General features: G+C 38.9%; 1 protein-coding gene across 1 annotated transcript in view; it reads right to left on the reverse strand.

Annotated features, from left to right (window-relative positions):
• Positions 1 to 21,127, reverse strand: part of col28a2b (collagen, type XXVIII, alpha 2b) — a 38,802-nt gene that overhangs the window by 3,735 nt on the left and 13,940 nt on the right. Inside the window, exons 11-31 of the mRNA XM_067374318.1 lie at positions 19,503 to 19,571; positions 19,345 to 19,413; positions 19,176 to 19,244; positions 18,161 to 18,229; positions 17,028 to 17,096; positions 16,845 to 16,913; positions 16,657 to 16,725; positions 16,415 to 16,486; positions 16,249 to 16,317; positions 8,390 to 8,461; positions 8,196 to 8,264; positions 6,405 to 6,473; positions 6,231 to 6,299; positions 6,027 to 6,095; positions 5,857 to 5,925; positions 3,141 to 3,209; positions 2,985 to 3,053; positions 2,825 to 2,905; positions 2,548 to 2,583; positions 2,430 to 2,466; positions 896 to 1,453 (exon numbers count right to left, since the gene is read on the reverse strand). Of these exons, the coding sequence (XP_067230419.1) occupies positions 896 to 1,453; positions 2,430 to 2,466; positions 2,548 to 2,583; positions 2,825 to 2,905; positions 2,985 to 3,053; positions 3,141 to 3,209; positions 5,857 to 5,925; positions 6,027 to 6,095; positions 6,231 to 6,299; positions 6,405 to 6,473; positions 8,196 to 8,264; positions 8,390 to 8,461; positions 16,249 to 16,317; positions 16,415 to 16,486; positions 16,657 to 16,725; positions 16,845 to 16,913; positions 17,028 to 17,096; positions 18,161 to 18,229; positions 19,176 to 19,244; positions 19,345 to 19,413; positions 19,503 to 19,571 (1,891 nt within the window). The remainder of the gene's footprint in view (positions 1 to 895; positions 1,454 to 2,429; positions 2,467 to 2,547; positions 2,584 to 2,824; positions 2,906 to 2,984; positions 3,054 to 3,140; positions 3,210 to 5,856; positions 5,926 to 6,026; positions 6,096 to 6,230; positions 6,300 to 6,404; positions 6,474 to 8,195; positions 8,265 to 8,389; positions 8,462 to 16,248; positions 16,318 to 16,414; positions 16,487 to 16,656; positions 16,726 to 16,844; positions 16,914 to 17,027; positions 17,097 to 18,160; positions 18,230 to 19,175; positions 19,245 to 19,344; positions 19,414 to 19,502; positions 19,572 to 21,127) is intronic.

The raw sequence follows: 21,127 nt of genomic DNA on the forward strand, positions 1-21,127 counted from the left end.
AAGTTGTTAAATTGAGAAAAAAAAACTTGTTAAATTGCGAGAAAAAAGTCGAGATAAAATGTTGAGAATAAAGTCCTTAAATTACGAGCAAAAAGTCATTAAATTATGAGAACAAATTTGTTAAATAACGACTTTGTTCTCTTAATTTAACAACTTTTTTCTCATAATTTAATGACTTTATTCTCATACTTTAAATTACTTTATTCTCAACATTTTATCTCAACTTTTTTCTCGAAATTTAACAACTTTAATCTCGAGATGGTTTTATTTTTTTATTATTGCTTGGCCCTAATCCTCTTCCGTAATAATTAACATCCTGTGTTGAAAATAGAATGTTTTTTCATATGGATTTTTACCATGCAATACAACTCTGTCTATTACACAATAGGGCCAGTTTGACAGTTTTATGTTAACATTTTTAAAACAATGGTGAGGAACATATGCAGCAGTTTTTATATGTATATGTTGAAATCTAAAAGTTAATTAATAATGTTTTATAATGTACTAGTAATGAAAACTATGAAAGATTCAAGCACTATTCTGCACTACATGATCTCATATTATAAATGTTTAATTTAATTTAGGAAGTGAAGCGCAGTTATTATCTTAACATTAAAGTATATTTAAGTTTGTGTAAAATATCATAACCTTTTAGCAGTGTGATCAAATCATGAGTAAAATTAAAAAGAGATATCAAAAAACATTCTCCTGCTGACAGATACCATAAATACACTATTCTGATGGGGAAAAGCATCTTGCACATATTGACGGCAGATTGCATACATCCATACGTACAGTATTCAAACATATGTATATTACCATAGCCAGAGAAGTACTTTCATACAGAAGAGGTATGTGAATTGCCATTCAGCCTCAAGCTTGCTGTATCTATTACCTGGCAAGGTGTTGAAGTCATCTATGTAGTACATGTGCTCAGTGTCAGGGTCCGACGCAATAAGATTAAGCTCCTGGAGAAACTCTTCCTGTGTTGGATCACTAATGTTAACAATCCCCAGAGCGTACATCTCAATGTTGGCTGCATGCGCCTCCCTAACAGCGATCTCCAGCTTCACAGGCTCCCGTTTATCCGTTTGTCCATCTGTGATGACAATGGCAACCTTCCTCACCCCTGTCCTCGCACTGTAAAACGCTTCCTGAGTTGCTTTGCGGATGGCAGAGCCGGTGTACGTGCCCTCGCCGATGTAGTGAACCCTGCGTATGGCTTGTTTAACATCTTGTTTGGTGATGTAGCGTGCAAGGTTGAACTCAAGCTGGACCTCAAGGCTGTACAAAACGAGGCCAACTCGAGTGGCATTACGCCCCACAGTGAGTCTGTCTACTAGTGCGGCCACAAATTCCTTTATGATCTCAAAGTTTTCAGGCCCAACACTCTCAGAGCTGTCAATCACAAATACTAGCTCCATAGGACGCTCTTTACATTTGACTCCACAGCCTGAAAGACAGTACGGTACATTTCATGAATTTATAACCAATGGGACTGGGCTAAAATTATGCTATATACACTACCGTTCAAAAGTTTGGGGTCAGTAAGATTTTTTGAAAGAAATTTATACTTTTATTCAGCAAGGAAGCATTAAATTGATCAAAAGCGTCAGTAAAGACATTTATAATGTGACAAAATATTCATCAAATAAATGCTGTTCTTTTGAACTTTCTATTAATCAAAAAAATCCTGAAAAAATGTATCACAGCTTTGACAAAAAATGTAAAGCAGCGCAACAATATTTCCAACATTGATAATAATAATATTTCTTGAGCAGCAAATCAGCATATTAGAACGATTTCTGAAGGATCATGTGACACTGAAGACTGGAGTAATGATGCTGAAAATTCAGCTTTGATCACAGGAATACATCACATTTTAAAATATATTTAAATCAAGGTTATTATCGTTAACTAAAACTATTTAAACTGTTAATTGAAATAAAGCTGAAATAAAAATAAATAAATATTAGTTAAAAAAACGTAAACTAAATAAAAATTAGAAAGATTGGCAATAAACATAAGTTTAAGTTGAATCAGTAAAATTATTAACTGGAAATAAATAAACTAAACTAAAACTGAAATAAAAATAAATTAAACCTAAATAGCATTATTAAAAAAAGCTAATACAATGACAAAAGCACAGTGAAATTACTAAATATGAAACTAAAATTAAAAATACAAAAAGCAAATACTATACTAATATAAAAATACTAAAGCAACACTGATCCAAAATAGTTATTTTAAATTGTTATAATATTTAACAATATTACAATATTTATGGTATTTTTCATCAAATAAATGCAAATTTGGTAAGTAGAAGAGACTTTTTTTTTTAGAATTATTGAAAAAAAAAAAAAAAAAAAAATCTAACTGACCCTATATAAAGCAAATTAGGTTTAAGAGTAATGTGGGATGCCACATACCACAAATCTCCCTGATCATTCTGATTATCTCGTCCCTCTAAAAGCAAACATCATATTTGAATGAGTAAAATATGTATACTTATGGTTTAAATGTTGTAGTATGATGTGAAAGACATACCGTTAGCCCAGAATCTCCTTTGATTCCTGGTCTACCCTGAAAAATTTAGTTATAATACATCTCAAAATATACAAGAAAATTAAATGACACCACTGAGATTTTTTTTTTAAAAATATAATTTTGCCTCTGTTTTACTCAGCCGATAAATAATGACTATATGGCTCAATTACTTTGCTGTCTACTATTTAGGCAGCATCCTAATTTAAACAGAATCTCATACATACAGTATTATAACCGATTTTAAATGCTCTGATAATGTTGAGGTTAGTTCACTAACTGTTTGTCCAGGAATGCCAGGATCTCCCATGTCACCTTTAACTCCCTTCATTCCTCTCTCACCCTGAGCTCCACGATCCCCCTGAGAAACCAAAATGGACCTCATATTACAATATACAAATATTCAATCATATAACAGATTATATAACAAAACCTGAGACCTTTGACCCCGGCAGTCCTTCTCCAGGAGATCCCCTTGGTCCGGTTACACCCTGCGACCCCTGATCACCCTGTAATAGCATATAAAAGATGTGCACTTAGGTTTAGATATAGATATGTGTTCAAATCTTTATGATGTGTGTATGCCAGTGTCTCACCTTCGGACCCTGTAAGCCTTGTCCCGGTGGACCACTAGGCCCAGGAGGTCCTGGTCTTCCCATGTTGCCCTGAGACAGAATATTGGCCACAAATCAAAAGGAAAAACACATTAAGATTCATTCATGCTGAGATAAAAGTAGCACTCGGACATCTGGAATGACGTTTAGGTTACTGGATTACATTGTCCAGATTTGTTGGACATATGTAAATAATTTGAAGCAGGTCCATGTGTGTATCTGGTGGTGAATATACGATCATGGATACAGTACTATGATAAATGTGGTGTTAAGATGATGTGGTAATCGATAAAGCCTTTGAGGAATGGGATGTATTCCAAGGAAAGTTTTTATTAGTGTGTTTTGGCATATACAGTGGCTCCAAAAAGGTATTTGGACACTTAAAACACTTGTAAATGTCTGAATATTATTGCATTAGATAACAAAACAAAGTGGAAATTATTTTTTAAAAAAAAAAACAGATAACAGGCAAGAGCAACAACAGACAGGCAGACAGGACATAAACGCTCAGAATTGCAACCGGGGTAAACAAGACTTTGCAATAAGGGGGTGTGTGTGAGTCCTTTATAGTCCAGGTAATAGGCTACAGGTGTATGTGGCAAACAATGATAGGTGTGGAGTGTGCATATGACAAGGCAGGGAGGATTCTGGGAAGTGTAGTCCAGGAACTGACGGTGATCATGACAGACTCAGACAGAGGATGATGTTAAGAGTCAATGTTTATTGCAGCAGTAGCAAACAGGAATAAGCAGGTAAGTGAGTCTTTGATATAACAGATCAGAAAGATGATAGAATTGTAACTGGGTTTACTGTTTTGGAGGAGGAGTGGAGATCGTGGCCTTTGTGAACCAGGGATGAGCACACACCTTGCTGAGATCCAGGTAGGTATCCAGGTAAGTAGCATACAAGCAGGGAATACACACGAGGAGGAGAATGGAGACACGCGGAGAACAGGAACTTGGAATAATCGTACGAGATTTGGCACTAGAACGTGGAGAACAGGTAAGCAGTCCTTCTCTAAACGGGACCAGACAATGACTGAGCTTGAGGTTTGTGCTTTTATGCAGGGTAGCTAATGAGGGGGATTACTGACAGGTGCAGGTGATTACTGAAAGCGTACTGGTGAACAGAAGGAGGAATGATGGGAAATGTAGTGCAGAGGTGACTGAACTGGTGACAGTGACAGTACTCCCCCCTCCCGGAAGGTGCAGCCTTGCGCCAAAAGGAGCCCAACCGGGGAGGGAGGGCAGTACTGGAGCGGACTCTGGAGAGCGTACTGGAGCGGACTCTGGAGAGCGTACTGGAGCGGACTCTGGAGAGCGTACTGGAGCGGACTCTGGAGAGCGTACTGGAGCGGACTCTGGAGAGCGTACTGGAGCGGACTCTGGAGAGCGTACTGGAGCGGACTCTGGAGAGCGTACTGGAGCGGACTCTGGAGAGCGTACTGGAGCGGACTCTGGAGAGCGTACTGGAACGGACTCTGGAGAGCGTACTGGAACGGACTCTGGAGAGCGTACTGGAGCGGACTGTGTACAGTGCTGTACAGTCAATGGACTCTGGTCAGGGGCTGGAGCCAACACTGGACTCTGGTCTGAAGCAGATTCTTTTTCTGGGGGAATTCCCATATGGACTCAAGGACTGGAAGTGAATTTTGAGTTATCTCACAGGAACGAGCGGGCTCTGATGCAGATTCAGGGGTTAGAGTGGGCTCCAATGCAGACTCTGGGGCCCGGAACGGGCTCAATACAGAACTCTGACACTGGGGTGGACTCATTACTGAATTCTGCGGCTGGAGCAGACTTGTGACCGAACTCTGGGACTGGACTGAACTCTGGAGATGATGAGAGAGGATGTGGCATTTTGGAGGTGGATTGACTGAGCAAGAGTGCATATAGGATATATTGCTCCAATGAGCAGTTGTTAGTATCCCAGGGCATCATCGAATACAGTGGTTCATCCAAACCTTCATGGAAGAGGAATGTTCATACTGCAATCGGTGTTGGTCTGGCCTTCTGTAACGGAACAACTCACAGGTTCTGACACATGTGGGTGATTACTGAAAGCGTGCAGGTGAGCAGAAGGAGGGATAATGGGAAATGTAGTGAAGAGGTGGTGAGCTGTGACAGTAATATTTTGAAATTGTATTACTATTTAAAATAACTGTTTTCTATGTAAATGTACTATAAAAGTAATTAATTCCTGTGATGCAAAGCTAAATTTTCAGCATCATTACTCCAGTCTTCTGTGTCACATGATTCTTCAGAAATCATTCTAATATGCTGATCTACTGTTCAAGAAACATTTCTTATTTTTAGTGATGTTGAAAACAGTTGTGCGGCTTCATATAATTTTTTTTTCAGGATTTTCAGTATTTTAATGTCTTTACTGTCACTTTTGATGGGATTTAATGTGCTCTTGCTCAATAAAGGCATTTATTTATTTAAAAAAAATCTTACGGACCCAAACTTTTTAACGATAGTATCTATAGAATCTATGTTTTAGATTTTCACATTTTAAATTAATTTTACTTGTTTTATTATACTGTCTGCATCTTACCCATCTCATTTTGAAATCTTATGGCACAATGGGAGAAAATCTAATGCAAGAATGTGTTAAATCAAGGCTAAGAAGGGCTGAAAGAGATTGACAAGGGCTAAATCAAGATATCATCATTATCTGACTGTGTTTGATGACGTACAGGTGGTCCTTGCAGTCCTTCCCCTGGAGGTCCAGGTGGACCTGGTAAACCCCTGAAGCCAACATCACCCTGAGACACAGTCACAATTAAATATCTGTGTTTACACAATATAAGGTCATAATATTCATATATATGATCTGCTTTAGGGTGACAAATAAGAACAATCCTACCTTTGGCCCTGGTATTCCGATGCCCTCTTGACCAGGTTCTCCTGGAAGGCCAGGAAGACCAGGAGGCCCCTGAAAAAGAAGCCATCAAACTAATGACACACACACAACAACAAAATATGGCCTCATGCTGAATTATGAAGACTTCTTCATGATGCCATGAACATGAAAGGGATTTTAATAGGATCTTGTGGATGTTTTACGTACTGAGGGACCAGGATAGCCGTCCCCTTTAGAGCCACTTAGACCAGGAGGACCAGGGCTACCACGATCACCCTGAGAAACAAAGCATGAGCTATCCAATGATCAAGACTGACAACATTAAGAAAAGAGTGAAATAGTTATTTAACAATTTTAACAATAAATAAGAATTAAATTTACCTTTGGTCCAGGAAGTCCATATCCTGTCTCTCCTACTGGACCAGATGGACCTGGTGGGCCTGCATCACCCTACAATGAGACATTACAAAGCTTTTTGCAGATGGCTCACTGTCAGATGGCCTATTACAATATCTGAATTTCAGTTCCAGAGGCTTCTATAGGGCTTGATACACAGTGATACAAACAGTAACAATGGCATTGATTTTACAGTTTTAATTCCTCATCCTGTTGAAGTTTATGCAAAGTGGATTTGCAGTGCTGAAAACAGCGTCTTCTCAACATGAACAACACGAATCAAACTCTTCCAGTCTCAGTTACAGTGTTTGAGGGGTGAAGACATTTTTTGCGGGCAGCCAATTAAGACTATAAGCTGGCATTATGCAAATATGTTATACACTGTTACGTAGGTATGTAACATGAAGTGAGACTGGAATTGCTGACGACTCGTTTCAGCAGTTCAGAATCAAATCTTTCTTTTGAGAGACAACTTTATTTGTCATGCACTTTGATCTTTAAAACTGAGACCTTTTACTTTCACAAACAGCTGTAAACAGCTTTTTTACAATTTTAGCACATTGCATGGCAATAGCTAAAAACAAAACAGTTCTTTCAGGGAACAACACTGGGGATATAGGGGATATTTACAAGGACTTAGAAAAGACAACAGTTAATACAGACAATAGGTATACAAGGTATACGGAGAAAGACGGACAACTAATAAGACCCCATGAAATCTAAATAGAAGTTTTTTGGATTTTAGCATCAATATCTTAGCTAGTGTGCTCCAAAACAGTGACAAAATTCGCATTTAGAAGATATAAGCATTCAAAACTTACATTCTCTCACTTCCGCCAATATGGATAAATGATTGTGAAGTCATCAATCTGCACTTCAACTTCTCATCAGATTTTCTGTCCAAGACAGAATATGCTCTGCCCTACACTATAAATATACGCTGAAATCGGTCACTTGTTCACACAATTACTATTTTCTATATGGTGAATGGCAAATATATAAGGGATAAGGAACGATTCAGACAGTGTAAATACGCTTTCCATTGGGGGTGAATGAAGTCTGGTTTCGCATTAGTGTCACACGAACTGCCACAGCGCACAGTCTGCTATGGTCCAGAGACAGGATAGCACAGAACGGATCATAAGTGCAAGTCGGCGGCGGCGCAGACCACAAAGCATATCAGACCCAGTTGAATTCTATTCAGAATGCTATATTTTAAAGTGATATGGAGAACATTAGGAGAAGAAACTGTTAGATAGACTCTACATTAGAAACAGCAGTGATGAACAGAAGAGATAAAACCGGTGCCATGCACCAACATAAATTACACACTTTTCAAAATACAAATCCCCATGATGATTGTGATCACTGTTTTGCTTTAGTAACAGTTTCATATTAAATCTAAAGGGGGAATCTATTAGACTATGGCTGTCATAAGCTGTCAAATGTGGCTTTACCGATCTCAGCTGCTCTGGCCAAGCTGTTATATAAACTAAACACTATTGGCGATTTTAAAAAAGGGGAGGAGCTGCTCAATATGTCTTGCCCTGTCTTCCTGTTTCAGTGGAAATTATGTCAACACATTAAATAAAGCTGCGCGTTTCAAGGCACTTCATTGGGACTTACTGTGTATTTGAAAGGTTTTCTGCATATAGATATATATATTGTGGGGTCCAAAAGTCTGAAAGTAACCTGCAAAATCTAAGTTCTCTTTGTTTTATAGTGCAAATACCAAAAACTTGGTTTATTTCAAGATTGCAATAGAAAAGCTCTTACTTTTGGTCCTGGTATTGCACGTCCCGGTAGTCCAGGTAATCCCAGTCGCCCAGGGGTGCCAGGCTCTCCCTACAAAGACATTAATAAAGAACAAAAGAAAATGTAGTTTAGTTATTTTTCCCCTCAAACTCATTTTATATGATAAATAAATGTACCAAAAAACAAAATATTCCAGATTCACTGATCTCACTCACCTTTGACCCTGAGGGTCCAGCTATTCCTGGTGGCCCTGCTAACCCACGGATTCCCCTCTGACCCTGATCACCCTGTACAACATCACATTAACAAAACACTACATCAATAAGCATCAAGTTGGTGTTCACAGTTAAAGACACCATTGAAACAGGAACACAAAACAATGTTCTTTTATTAGGGTAACCCTTTTAACCCTGTAAAGCCTAAAATATTAAATAATAGTCCATATTATTATTTTCTTTAAATACAGTTTGTTGAACCTTAAGACAAAATCTAAAAAAAAAGTTTGCACGAGTGTTTTTTGTTGAGTGTCATATGTGATACCTCAACATTTTATGGCCCATATAATATGATATCAGGGCTGTAGCTAACGATTATTTAGGTAATTGAGTAATTGTCCGATTATTCTAAGGATTACTCAAGTAATCAAGTTATATTCATATCAGATTCATATTACATAGCCTACTGTAAGTTAAGCAACTATAAACTTTACCCTGTTCTTCTCCCAATTCACCAGACACTTACATTCATACGTGTATTTCGAGTGGATGAATTCACGTGTTGTAATTCTGACAGATCTTTTGTCCTGACCACAGCGTAAAACAAACATGGCAGCACTCATTGCGCATATAGCTTAATGTGATCATTATAAAAGGTGCTCACACAACAAAACACATTCACTTACACATATAGCTTAAAATAAATATATAATAGCAATAATACAATAATAATAGATTCAAGTAAAGTATTAAAAGCAATTAATAGCATGGTTTTATTGAACAAGACTGTCAAAATACATAATGTATTGAATTGTACAACTAATGTTCTTTATGTATTATAACAAATGCCTACAGAGGACGCCAGTGACCTGACGATTGTTTTTACACTTTACAACACAATCTAATCCTTGTTTAATATTGACTTACATTTATTTAAAATGTCCAATTAATCTTTAATATTTGGCCATTTCTTTATGACAAATGCTACAACCACTGTAATTTCTTGAACAAGAATGTGGACTTAAATGAGGAATTAAACCTTTATTTTGAAATAGCGACGAGCAGTTAGCACATTGCACTAAGTAGAAACATACTGTATAATGTATTCTCCTGCGTTTACTAAGGTTTATAGATGACTTACCTTACAAATCTGATTAAATCTGTTGGGGGGGGTTCTATCATCCTGCAGTAGCCATTATTTTGATTAAGATGAACAATTATGTATTTGCTCAGCAGCAGCAGCATAGCAGATATCATCTGCCAAAATCAAGCCTATGTACATTCCATGCTCCATGCTAATTAAATGCTGGTTGAAATCTATTCACTCTGAGAGCTGTCATGATTGAAATGATAACGGTTCACGTGAAGCTGCATTTACTGTGAATGGAGCCGCTCTGAGACGCACATAGATAACACGCATGTAAATAATTACAGATCATATGTATTAAACCTTCAGCACATACACTTATTTAATTAATTCACAGCCTTTTGTAAACTCACAATAGCATTACGCTTTACTGTCTAATAATGTGTTTCACAGATTCTCTTCCTTGGAAAATGCCACTTCCGGTATTTTACCGGTTATTTGACACGGACAAATTGAAAAAGTTTTTTTTTTTTTTTAAATCGAGTATTCTAATTTAATCAAGGAATCGTTATAGCCCTATATGATATAATAAGAATATGGAACTCATACTCAAGCAGGAAAATCACCTCCATTTTTTGGCCCAAACCGAGTAGAAATTGTCTCAAGTTATGACTGTAACCATTGTTCCCTGAGAAGGGAACAAGACGCTGTGTCAAGGATGCTTTGGGAACATCTCTGTGTGACTGCGTCTGAAGCATGTGTGTCAAGAAGAACAGAAAAAGAACAGTCCTCAGATCAGTCTTCTGCTTAGGAGGCTTCAGCTGAGAGTGCAGTCCCGACCCCCACGATTTTTGTGGAGTGGTAGAGGCAACACTCTCCTTTTGCTGTGGGCTGTATGAGGAGCTTGACGGCTGGGGCTGCTCACGCCCAGCAGCCCCAGAGGGCTGGGGACAGCGAGGGAGGAAGTACTTGAACGCTGCTGGCTTTTTGGCCTCCTGAAACCTCTCGATGACCATATTCATAGCGTCACTGAAGAGGCCAGGAGGCGAAAGCGGAGCATCAAGCAAAAAGGTACTATCCTTTTCTTTTATATCGTAAAGACTGAGCCAGAGATGCCTCTCAGTGGCCAACCGAGGCTGCCATAGACTTCCCAATAGCTCTAGTGGTCTTCTTAGTGCCCCTGAGAGACAAATCTGTAGCCAAACACAGTTATCAAACAGCTTTAGGCCCTACCCCCTCGCCATCAACCAGGTCCCTCAGTAGGTTAGCCTGTTATGCCTGCAAATAGACATGTCACTTTTCCACTGCGTGGTACGACTCTGCACTGCACGGCATGGATCGGCTTTCTTTACTTTGGCTCGGTTTGCTTTTCCACTGCAGTTTAGTACCACTTCAAAGTGTGTGGGATTATAGACTGATCGTTATAGTTGCGCTGCCGCTACTGCCGGACATAATCGTAAACGCAACACAAACGTACAACACAGGAGCAATGGACCATATTAATGTAATGGTGTTCTTGATCGTCAGGATGTAGATGTTTTTCACTGCAAGATGAAGAAGTTTGTTTCAAAGGAGGATGACAGCAGCAAAACTAAATTTTTGCAAACAAATGATACTGCTGTGATTTTTTGCGGCTAGCGGGTTTGGCGTCTTGTGTCACAAATGCAATGATGCTGGTAGTGACGATTCTCTCTGATTAATCAGTGATCTGCAGTGTTTACATGTCACATTTTACTATCGGTATGGCTCATTTGGAACCTTAACCAAGGTGGTACTATTTAAGTGAGCCGTACCAAGCCATAACATGCAGTGGAAAAGCACCAAAAAGTGAGCCGTACTAAGCTGTACCATGCAGTGGAAAAGCACCTATAGTGTGCAGACATGCGGCAGCCTGACCTGCCACCATGTACGCTTTACCCACTATTGTTGAGGATGTTCTTAGAGACTTAGTGGGCAGCATCAGGGCCTTCAGGGATGATGCTTTGCTAGGGGACAGATATTTTAGAGCATCTTTTCCATTATCATTAGGCATCGCCCCATAGCCATATTCTTTCAACCCCCTAATATCTGAATACACATGAACCTGGGGGCTGAAAATACGTGAAGAATATGGCTTATTCCACAACTTCAATATATTTTTTGTGGAGGCTGAGGAAAAAATGGAAGGTCCCATAGTGGAGTTTCAGTTTTAGGTGACAAAAAGCATCTAGTTCACTTTTAGGATGTGCACCCTGTGTCTCAGCTGCCCAATTGATGTTCAACTTTGACAATGCCGGTCATTCCAGATTGCTTGTATGCTTTCCTGGTCATGACGTAACCCACCATTGGACAAGTTGATTCAAGTGCTTCTGACACAATCATGCAGAGGTGTTCCCATAGCATCCTTGAGGCAACACAATTTGATGCAGATATGACCACATGTTTATAGTTAGTTAGTAGTACTGTAAAGTTTATTAATTTGCATTGACCCTACTAACTAACAATATGACCAAAAATAAGATTTTTTGCTTTTAAAAATTGCTTTTAAATCAACAAGATCTTTATAAAAGTATAGCAGACTACTTACATAGAGTGCATTCTATATCCCCAATAACATGTCTCAGTAAAATTAAGGATGCACCGAAATTTTGGCCGCCGAAAACAGTCGAAAAAGGCTTTTTCGTTTTTTTTTCGAAAGAGAAAAAAAAAAAAAAAGGCAGAAAATATGAGAATATATGCCAATGTACCGCTCACGCTGACAGGAAAAGCAAAATCTGCTCAAATAATGTGCCGACGTGACATTTCTCTGCAGTATACTTGTTTCGGTTTGCAATAGTCCTACTGTGCTGTAACATCATGTTGTATAGCCATGCTGGGCAACTCTGGAAAAATGACACTACTCTCTCGTTCACTGATCCACTCCAAGCTAATCTCTTCTCACATGTTCTGATAATAATAGCTGTGTAGGACTATACTTTATTTTGATAATTGGTCAAAAGAATAAATCTGTTAAATCTGATTCTGTTGCATAGAACTGAATATATAACAATATATTGATATTTAATATTATTTTAATATATTTTATGTGCAATATTATTGAATTTAATTCTAATATTGTAACAAACCCTGTGTGTCTGAATTTGGGGCTTTTATGTTGAAGAGTGTTTTTGCCTCGTTTTGTCATGCCTTGTTTCACCCTGTGTGTGCGCTCTCTACCTTGTCTGCTACTATGCTTTCCTTTGTTTGTTTCCCTGACAATAAGCCCCTCCCCTTGTTACCTCATTAGCTTTTCTGTGTATAAATAGGACCATGTTTGAGTAAGCGTTTGTCAGTTATTGTTTGAATGTTTTCAATGTAAGTTATGAATGTTGTCTCTTCATGGTAGTCATGCCTAGTCTGTCTTGGAGTTCATGTCATTGCCTTGTCTGGATTTATGCCTTGTCTACCTTGGATCATTCACTGCCTTGCCTGGATTAATGTCTTGTCTGTTTGTGGATTATTTTCATTGAATAAACTGTTTGCATCTAGATCCTCATCTCTTTCTTTGAGACAATGATGCCAACGTTACAGAATAACAGACCTAAAAAACAGATGGATCTAGAAGCAGATTTACCACTGGGAGTTCATCTTCTCACGCTCCATCAGGGCAACTGCTCCATAGAGGATCACACATGAAATTTCCTGGATCTTGCATATCAAACAGACTTTCCAGATAAGTAGCTTGTTGCTTTTAATTACACTAGTCTTAAAGAACCCTTGAAATCTCAACTTTTCCAGCCTGAGTCTGCTCATGTCATGCCTGCCAAGCCTGAGTTTCTTCACGTCATGCCTGCAAAGTCAGAGCCTGTTCACGTCATGCCTGCCAAGCCAGAGTCTGCTCACATCATGCCTGCCACACCTGAGCCTGATGAAGTCATGCCTGAGTTTCTTCACATCATGCCTGCCAAGACAGAGCCTGTTCACATCATGCCTGTCAAGCCAGAGCCAGTTCAGGTCATGCTTGTCAAGCCCAAGCCAGTTCAGATCACGCCTGCCAAGGCAGAGCCTTGCCACAACATGGCAGCCAAGCCAGAGCTTCTGTCATCAGCCAAGATAACTGCCACTCAAGAACTTCTGTCATCAGCCAAGATGGCTGCCACGCCTGAGTCATCAGTCAAGATTGCTACCACGACTAAGGCTGCATTCCAGTTCGGTTTTAGACACGCACTCGCAAACTTCCCTAAACACTTCCCCTCGGGGGAATCCCTGCCGCCATTTTGAAGTGCGTTCCACTTCGTGAAGTGAACGAGGGAAGTTTATATGGACAGACCCTCGCTCCCTCGATTTTAACCGAGGGAGCGAGTCTACTTCATATGTACACTTCAGGCAGCTCCATAACCCACAATGCAACACGATTGTGACGTCACCGCATATCGCGTTTAATTTACCCCACCACAAACAACTATGATATATAAATTATTTTTTAAACATTTAAAACACACATATATACATATAGAATGCTGTATTAAACAATTTTGTAAGGGGAAAAAATAAATAATAAATCAGCTCCATTGCGGATTCCAAGTGATCAAGGGCTTAGGACATTCCAGTTCAGCCCATACAAAGGTTCCGCCAGAAGTTGGCACTCGTGCAACGTAAGCAATGACGTACATCCGAGTCAAGTGAAGTTAGCAAGGGAAGGGCATTTAAAAACCGAACTGGAACGCAGCCTAAGTCATTCACCAAGATGGCTGCCATGCCAGAGCTTCCTACTGTCATGGCTGCCATACCAGAGCCTCCAGCCATCATGGGCATTATGCCACAATCTCCAGGCATTGAGGGCGTTATACCAGAATCTTCAGCCGTCAAGGACGTCACGTCAGGGTTCCCTGTTGTCACACAGATTGCAAATGAAGTTAAGGCAGTCCCTTAGGTGCAAGAGACTGGTGTCAAGTCTGGATGATGCACCTCTTATGACGGTGCATGTTGCTGGTATCCCTGCGGTTATCCCAAGTGAAGAGGTGGTCCCACTGATGACTGCACTCCACATTACTGCGATAGCCATTATGTGCATTTGGGCTGCATTCTATTCATCAGCTCAAGAGTCAGTTTCAAGGTCGGCTTCAATGCCTGATTCAGTCCATGATTCTGCATCAAAGTCTGCTTTAGCCAAGGAGTCTGCTTCTTAGCCTGCTTCAAAGCCTGATTCAGTCCACAAGTCTGTTTCAAAGTCTGCTTCATCCCACGAGTCTACTTCAAGGCCTGTTTCAGCCCAAAAGTCTGCTTCAAGGTCTGCTTCATCCCAAGAGTCTGCTCCAGAATCTGTTTTAACCCTTGAGTTTCATGCCTTTCTTGATGCAACCATGGTGGTCATCCCTGATGTCTGCCATGGTGTGACCACAGAGGTCATCCCTGAACTTCATGTCTGCCTTAACACGACCACAGAAGTCGTACCAGAACTTCAAATGTGTCTCGGTGCAATCGCAGAGGTCGTATCTGAGCTTCAAGTTTGCTTCAACATGACTGCAGAGGCCGTACCAGAACTTCATTTCTGCTATGATGCGACCAAAGAGGTTGTACATGACCTTCAAACCAGAGACACTTTGCTAATCCTGTCATGTTCATGGAGTTTTGCCTGATCTAGCCTTGCCTGTTCCACCAGATATGCCCTGGGGGTCTTCCGTCTCATCTGATCTGCTATGGTGGTCTTCTGTTCCACCATGGAAGACTACAGTCTTGTCTGATCAGCTATGGTGGTCTTCTGCTCAACCATGGAGAGCTACAGTCGTGTCTGATCTGCTATGGTGGTCATCTGCTTTGCCCTGGAGGTCGTCTGCCTTATCAACCCAGCCTGAGCTACTTCAGCCACTGCTCCTTGGATCAGGCTCATTACTTCTCAACAGACCAGGCCTACCAAAGTACCACTGGCCAAACTCCTCACTGCTCCATGGACCAGGCCCAGCATTGCTTCACTGCCTAGAACCATCATTGCTCCATGGCCAAACCCTGTGTGTCTGAGTTCAGGACTTATGTTGAAGGGTGTTTTTGCCTTGTCTTTTCATGCCTTGTTTCACCTTGTGTGTGCTCTTGCTACCTTGTCTGCTACTATGGTTACCATTGTTTGTTTCCCTGACATTACGCCCCTCCTCTTTTTACCTTGTTAGCTTTTCTGTTTATAAATAGGCCCATATTAGAAAAAGCGTTTGTTGGTTATTGTTTGAATGTTTTCAGTGTAAGTTAATACCATTGTCTCTTCATGGTATTCACATTCACATGGTATTCACACATTTACAAATGTAAATGTGTGATATATATATATATATATATATATATATATATATATATATCACACATTTACATTTCTGTGCATCCCTACTAATGCTCTGTTTTAATTGTGGGGGGCATAAATATAATGCAATGCAATTGATGACTGAGAGATGAACAAAAAATGTTCCTTAAAAGATTGATAGATCATATTTAATAATCACATTTTACCATGATGTTTCTAAAAATGATGTATAAATGTATAGTCCAGTCATTTTGAAATATTGCTAACAATATAAAAATATAAAAGATTTCACAGCAAAAAGACAAGTGAACCACGACCTGAAGGTGGACATTTTTACAATTACACTAAAAGGCCTTTTACATGTTAAAAAATATGAACAATCAATCATACAATGGAAGGCAAAGTATTGATCATGTTGATGATTTAGAGGCCTTAGAAATTTGTGCATCAAGTATGATACAGAAGGCTTTATAGGGTTAAAATGATTTTAGAAAGGTAAACATGTAAGAAAAGTGAAAGAGATACTTTTTCACCCTGGATCCCGACTCCTGCTGCTCCTTCAGGGCCCCGCAACCCAGAGGCTCCTGGTTCTCCCTGAAATACACACAGAGATACAAAAATGAGTGTGACTTTTCTGAAGTGTTGATGCTGAGCAAGTATAATGTCTTAGTGATTAAGGTGAGACTGGTACCTTCTGTCCTGGAGCTCCATCTTCCCCAGGTAAACCTGGTAATCCTGATAACCCTGGAGCTCCAGGTTCCCCCTACACATGTATATAGACAATAATTATAATCAGTATCATTAGGAGTGGAGCATATATATATATATATATATATATATATATATATATATATATATATATATAATGTGCATAAAAAAAACAAATGTTTTCATGTTGATTGAAGATTTATTAGAAAAGTTAAGAAGACTTACTTTAGCTCCCGGTTCTCCTGCTCCTCTCTCTCCTGGTGCACCAATCTCACCTGGTAAACCTTGATCACCCTTCAAGAGCACATTTGCAAACATACAGATGTTTCCATATGTTATCAAATAACGTTTATCTTGGACCTAATACTATTTGAATATGCAACCGCATTTATAGCATGATTGGAAAGTCTTGCCTTTGGTCCAGGGTAGCCCTCACCCAGTGGGCCTCTGCTTCCCGGGGGTCCACGTGGTCCTTCCACACCCTAAAATGAAACATAACAAAACAATCAGCATGTCATAAATTATCAATGCATTCTTGGCTATGGATATACAGAATATTTCATCTCATCATGCACAGATCATAAGTTTGTTAGCACCTTCTCTCCTTGGATCCCTATTCCAGGAGGCCCAACTGGACCTTGAAGCCCAGGAGGACCAAAATCACCCTCAAGGGAATAAACATATTCATGTCAGTGCCAAGCATAAGCAAATTTATTAGCTCATTCTAGTTATTAAATTGATCTGGAATGTGTAATAGATACAACATTGATATTCAACATTGATATGTCTTGGCCACAGGCTGAGTAGCTACTGACTACACTGCATGCTGTGACATGTTTCTCCAAACGTCCACAGAAAGAGGTTTAATAATGCACATTAAGCAAATAAGAAAAGCTGGGCGGTATATATAGTGGTGACAGCATAAAATGTTGATTGTTAGATTTTGCTATATCATGTAAATCGCAGTACATAAATATATACACGTAGCACAGCACTACTGACACTTTAGAGTGATGAAATGCATGAATGATAATATAAATACAGGGATCTCCTTTTTAACGCAATTAGTTGTGAAAAAGAAATTCAGTGCAGTGCTTGCGCGGACTGGCACGTGCATTCATGTAAACACAATCGAGTAAATAGTTGGGTGTAAACCTCATGTGCATCAGTATAATGGATCTGTGAAATCAGTCTTAAAGTAACAGCAGTCTAAAATACCTGCTGTTCTCTGTGACGTTTATGTTAATCAAACAAGAGAAAATCACTCACTGCTCTTGAATTACTTTTGTAGCTTTAATAAGAATACATTTATATTTAATTAAAAAAGTGAAGACTATGCAGTATGCAGTTAAAACAAAAATAAAAAACTATGCAGTTGTTAATAACAAAAATAAAATAAAATTAAATAAATAACTATATTGTAATATATATCGTGAAATAAAATTTCTCATATCGTGAAATACGATTTTGGTCATATCCTCCCCCGCCCGCCCCCCTACAAATAAGTTACACAAACCTTTTAAAGCTAACATGTAAAATGTGGATGAAATCTGAGAAGGGAATCCACATCGTTTTTTTTGAAGAAAACAAATCATCTAACAAAGAGCAGCTTTAAGTTATTGTAAATCCATGTATGAGATATGAACTTGAGAGGGAAAGCATTTAAAGGAATAGTTCGCCTAAAAATAAAAATTATGTCATAGACATGTCATTGAAAACCCATCCATACCTTGTCTCCTTTAATGCCAGGACCTACTGGTCCTCTGGGTCCTTTTGGCCCCTCCAAACCCCTCTCACCCTGTAAAAGACAAATGTTTAAACCATCAAATTCATAAAATGCATTGTCATTCCATTTCTTTGTTGTAGTTTATCATGATGAATCACACAAAAACGTGCACGTCACAATTCACCCTAAAATCAAATTAAAAGCAATATTTGCATAGAGAAAATGACGCTTGTTTTAAGGACCATTAAGACATTGTGCATTGTGAATTATAATGGCAATTAGTAATATATACCTAAATAGATGTTTATAGCTAATGACAAAAAAAGCAAAAACTCTGCCATGGTGCTACACTGTAAAAATATTTTTCAAAGTTGTAAATAAAGATTATTGAAAAAGTATTATTTCAGTCTTTCTACTTCAAAATGTCATGTTTAATTTAGTGTTACTTTGTAATGTGTTTGTAATTATTTGTGAAGTTAAAATTGTCTCAAAGTGAATCAGTGTATGGTATCTGAATAGTTGCCAGGGAGTTGTTACGTGGTTGCTAAGGTGCTCTGGTTGTTAATGATGGTTGCCTTAAACAACACTAGTTAAAATAACTAGGGCAAAAAATCTTCAACTGGAGTGATAACAACGCCAAATTCATGGGTTTGATTCCCAGGTAACACTAATGCTGAATGCTCGTTTAGTTGCTATGGATAAAAGCATTTGCCAAATGCATAAATATATCTGACACACCCTGCATTTTTCACATACACAGTCAAACAACAGCAGGATTGATTATGTTCTATTATTTAATTAAAAAACAGATGAAACAATGATGGATCACTCAGGAATATAAACTGAGTTCAGAAGTCAGGTTCAAACATTTCAAAGGTTCACTAATATAAACCATGCATGCACTTGCAAGGCACGACTTGCATAAAAAACATAACAAACCTCTATAGCTTTCATATGACTCATGCACAATGAATCTGAAAATGAAAACAATAAAAATTGTGTGCAGTGATGTGTGTACCTTTGGCCCTGGTAAACCCTCTCCTGGCGGGCCCTTCTCTCCTGGCAAACCCTGCAGCCCCTGTGGCCCCTTTAGACATAATAGTAGTAGAGGTTAATACCACTACTTCACTGTGTTCAATGTCAATTGAGACCGACTAGTATGAGCATGATCAATTGCTTATCTTTACCGGTAGACCCGGCTCGCCGATCCCAGGAGGCCCGGGAGGACCCATTCGGCCTTGGAACCCCACATCACCCTACAGATTGAGAAAAGAAACATTATGATCACAGATATGAGTATACTAGGTTCCTGATATCATAAGTTTCATATATAATTCAGGCCAACCTTTGGTCCAGGAAGCCCAGTGCCAGTCTCGCCCTGTATTCCTGGTGGTCCAGGAAAGCCTCTCTCCCCCTGAAGAAGCAGAACCATTCAGAACAATGACTACAGATCTAATAGTGAAGTGTAATCTGTGAACGCAATGCTCTCCACAGACCAGATTAGACTATGATTAATAGTCCAGAATGAATTAATTCTCATCTCATGTTGGTAAGGGTTTCTGAAGAGTTTTTAAACTCAAATTTAAGACTTTCTTTTAAACCTTTACAAACAAAATTATTACTGTATGTCTATACAGAACAAACCAATGCAATCTCAAAATAAATGTGTATCAGATTCTTATACATAATTAAACTGGCTGAGGCACACATTTAACTCCAAACCAGTGTAACTGCAGCTGCTTAAAATACTCTAGATATGTTTTATTCAATACATATGTATTGAAATTGGTTTAATATTCAAATTTTAAAAACTTGAAAAATATTGATTTTGGATCTTGCAGATATGATAATCATGTGTTTAAAGAAAAGCAATAAAAATACTATTGTGCTGATACGATAAAATATATGAATGTGTGTAACACAGGGGTGTCCAAGCTCGGTGTGGAGGGCCACTGTCCTGCGGAGTTTAGCTCAAACTTGCCTCAACACACCTGCCTGAAAGTTTCTATTATGCCTAATTAGACCCTGATTAGCTGGTTCAGGTGTGTTTAATTGGGGTTGGAGCTAAACTCTGCAGTACAGTGGCCCTCCAGGACCGAGTTTGGACAACCCTGTGTTAACAGGTACGTTCACGCCATAACGTAATCACTGCGAGATTCAAACTTGTAAAAAGTGTTCACGTCCTTGTAGAACTCATAATGACAATTCAGAATTTTCTGAGAGCTCTGTCTTGTACCATGTGACTGCTACAGATTCGCATTGGCATTGAAAGTGTTGCCATAGAACAGCATAATTCCAAGTCCATGGACAGTTCAGAGCAGAAAATCACATTGTCATCTCGAACTTATGGTAATTACGACATGGCATGAACACAGAAAATGTCTTTCTTTCCTTCCTTCCTTTCCTTCCTTCCTGCGGCCCAAAGAGAAGCCACACGTGCTTATGTTAAATTAAATGCCAGATACTGTTTATTGTGCTTATGTTAAATTAAATGCCAGATACTATTTATTGTGTTACCAAAATACCAATAATATCCAAAATAAAATGATTTAATATGCTGGAGTTTTAATTCTAAACAAGCCCAAAATACACTGCTTGGCAAATATGGCAAATCTGGCATAACCACCAAGGGTTTGCAGCTTCTCCATCCCTGATCACTACTGCTGCCTGTTGTATGGGGAATAACACCACAACCACTTTTCAATATTTCTCATTATTTTTTTAGTGCGATATGAGGGTGAAGAGGGGGGGATCATATTTAAACCCAAATGGCAATTAATATACATGAAACAGATTCCAAAACTCAAACTGCATCACTATACTGCTTACATCATCTGGATTCAGTTGTATATACTGAATATAAAGTCAGTGTGCTTGTCATTAAGCCTGTGTTCATATGGGCACGTGCTGCTTTAAACTTGACTTAACCTTAAAGAAATGTATCTGCTTTGAATATCAGCATGTTAAATT

The sequence above is a fragment of the Chanodichthys erythropterus genome, chromosome 21, assembly GCF_024489055.1.
Source record: "Chanodichthys erythropterus isolate Z2021 chromosome 21, ASM2448905v1, whole genome shotgun sequence".
In the NCBI taxonomy this organism is placed as follows: Eukaryota; Metazoa; Chordata; class Actinopteri; order Cypriniformes; family Xenocyprididae; genus Chanodichthys; species Chanodichthys erythropterus.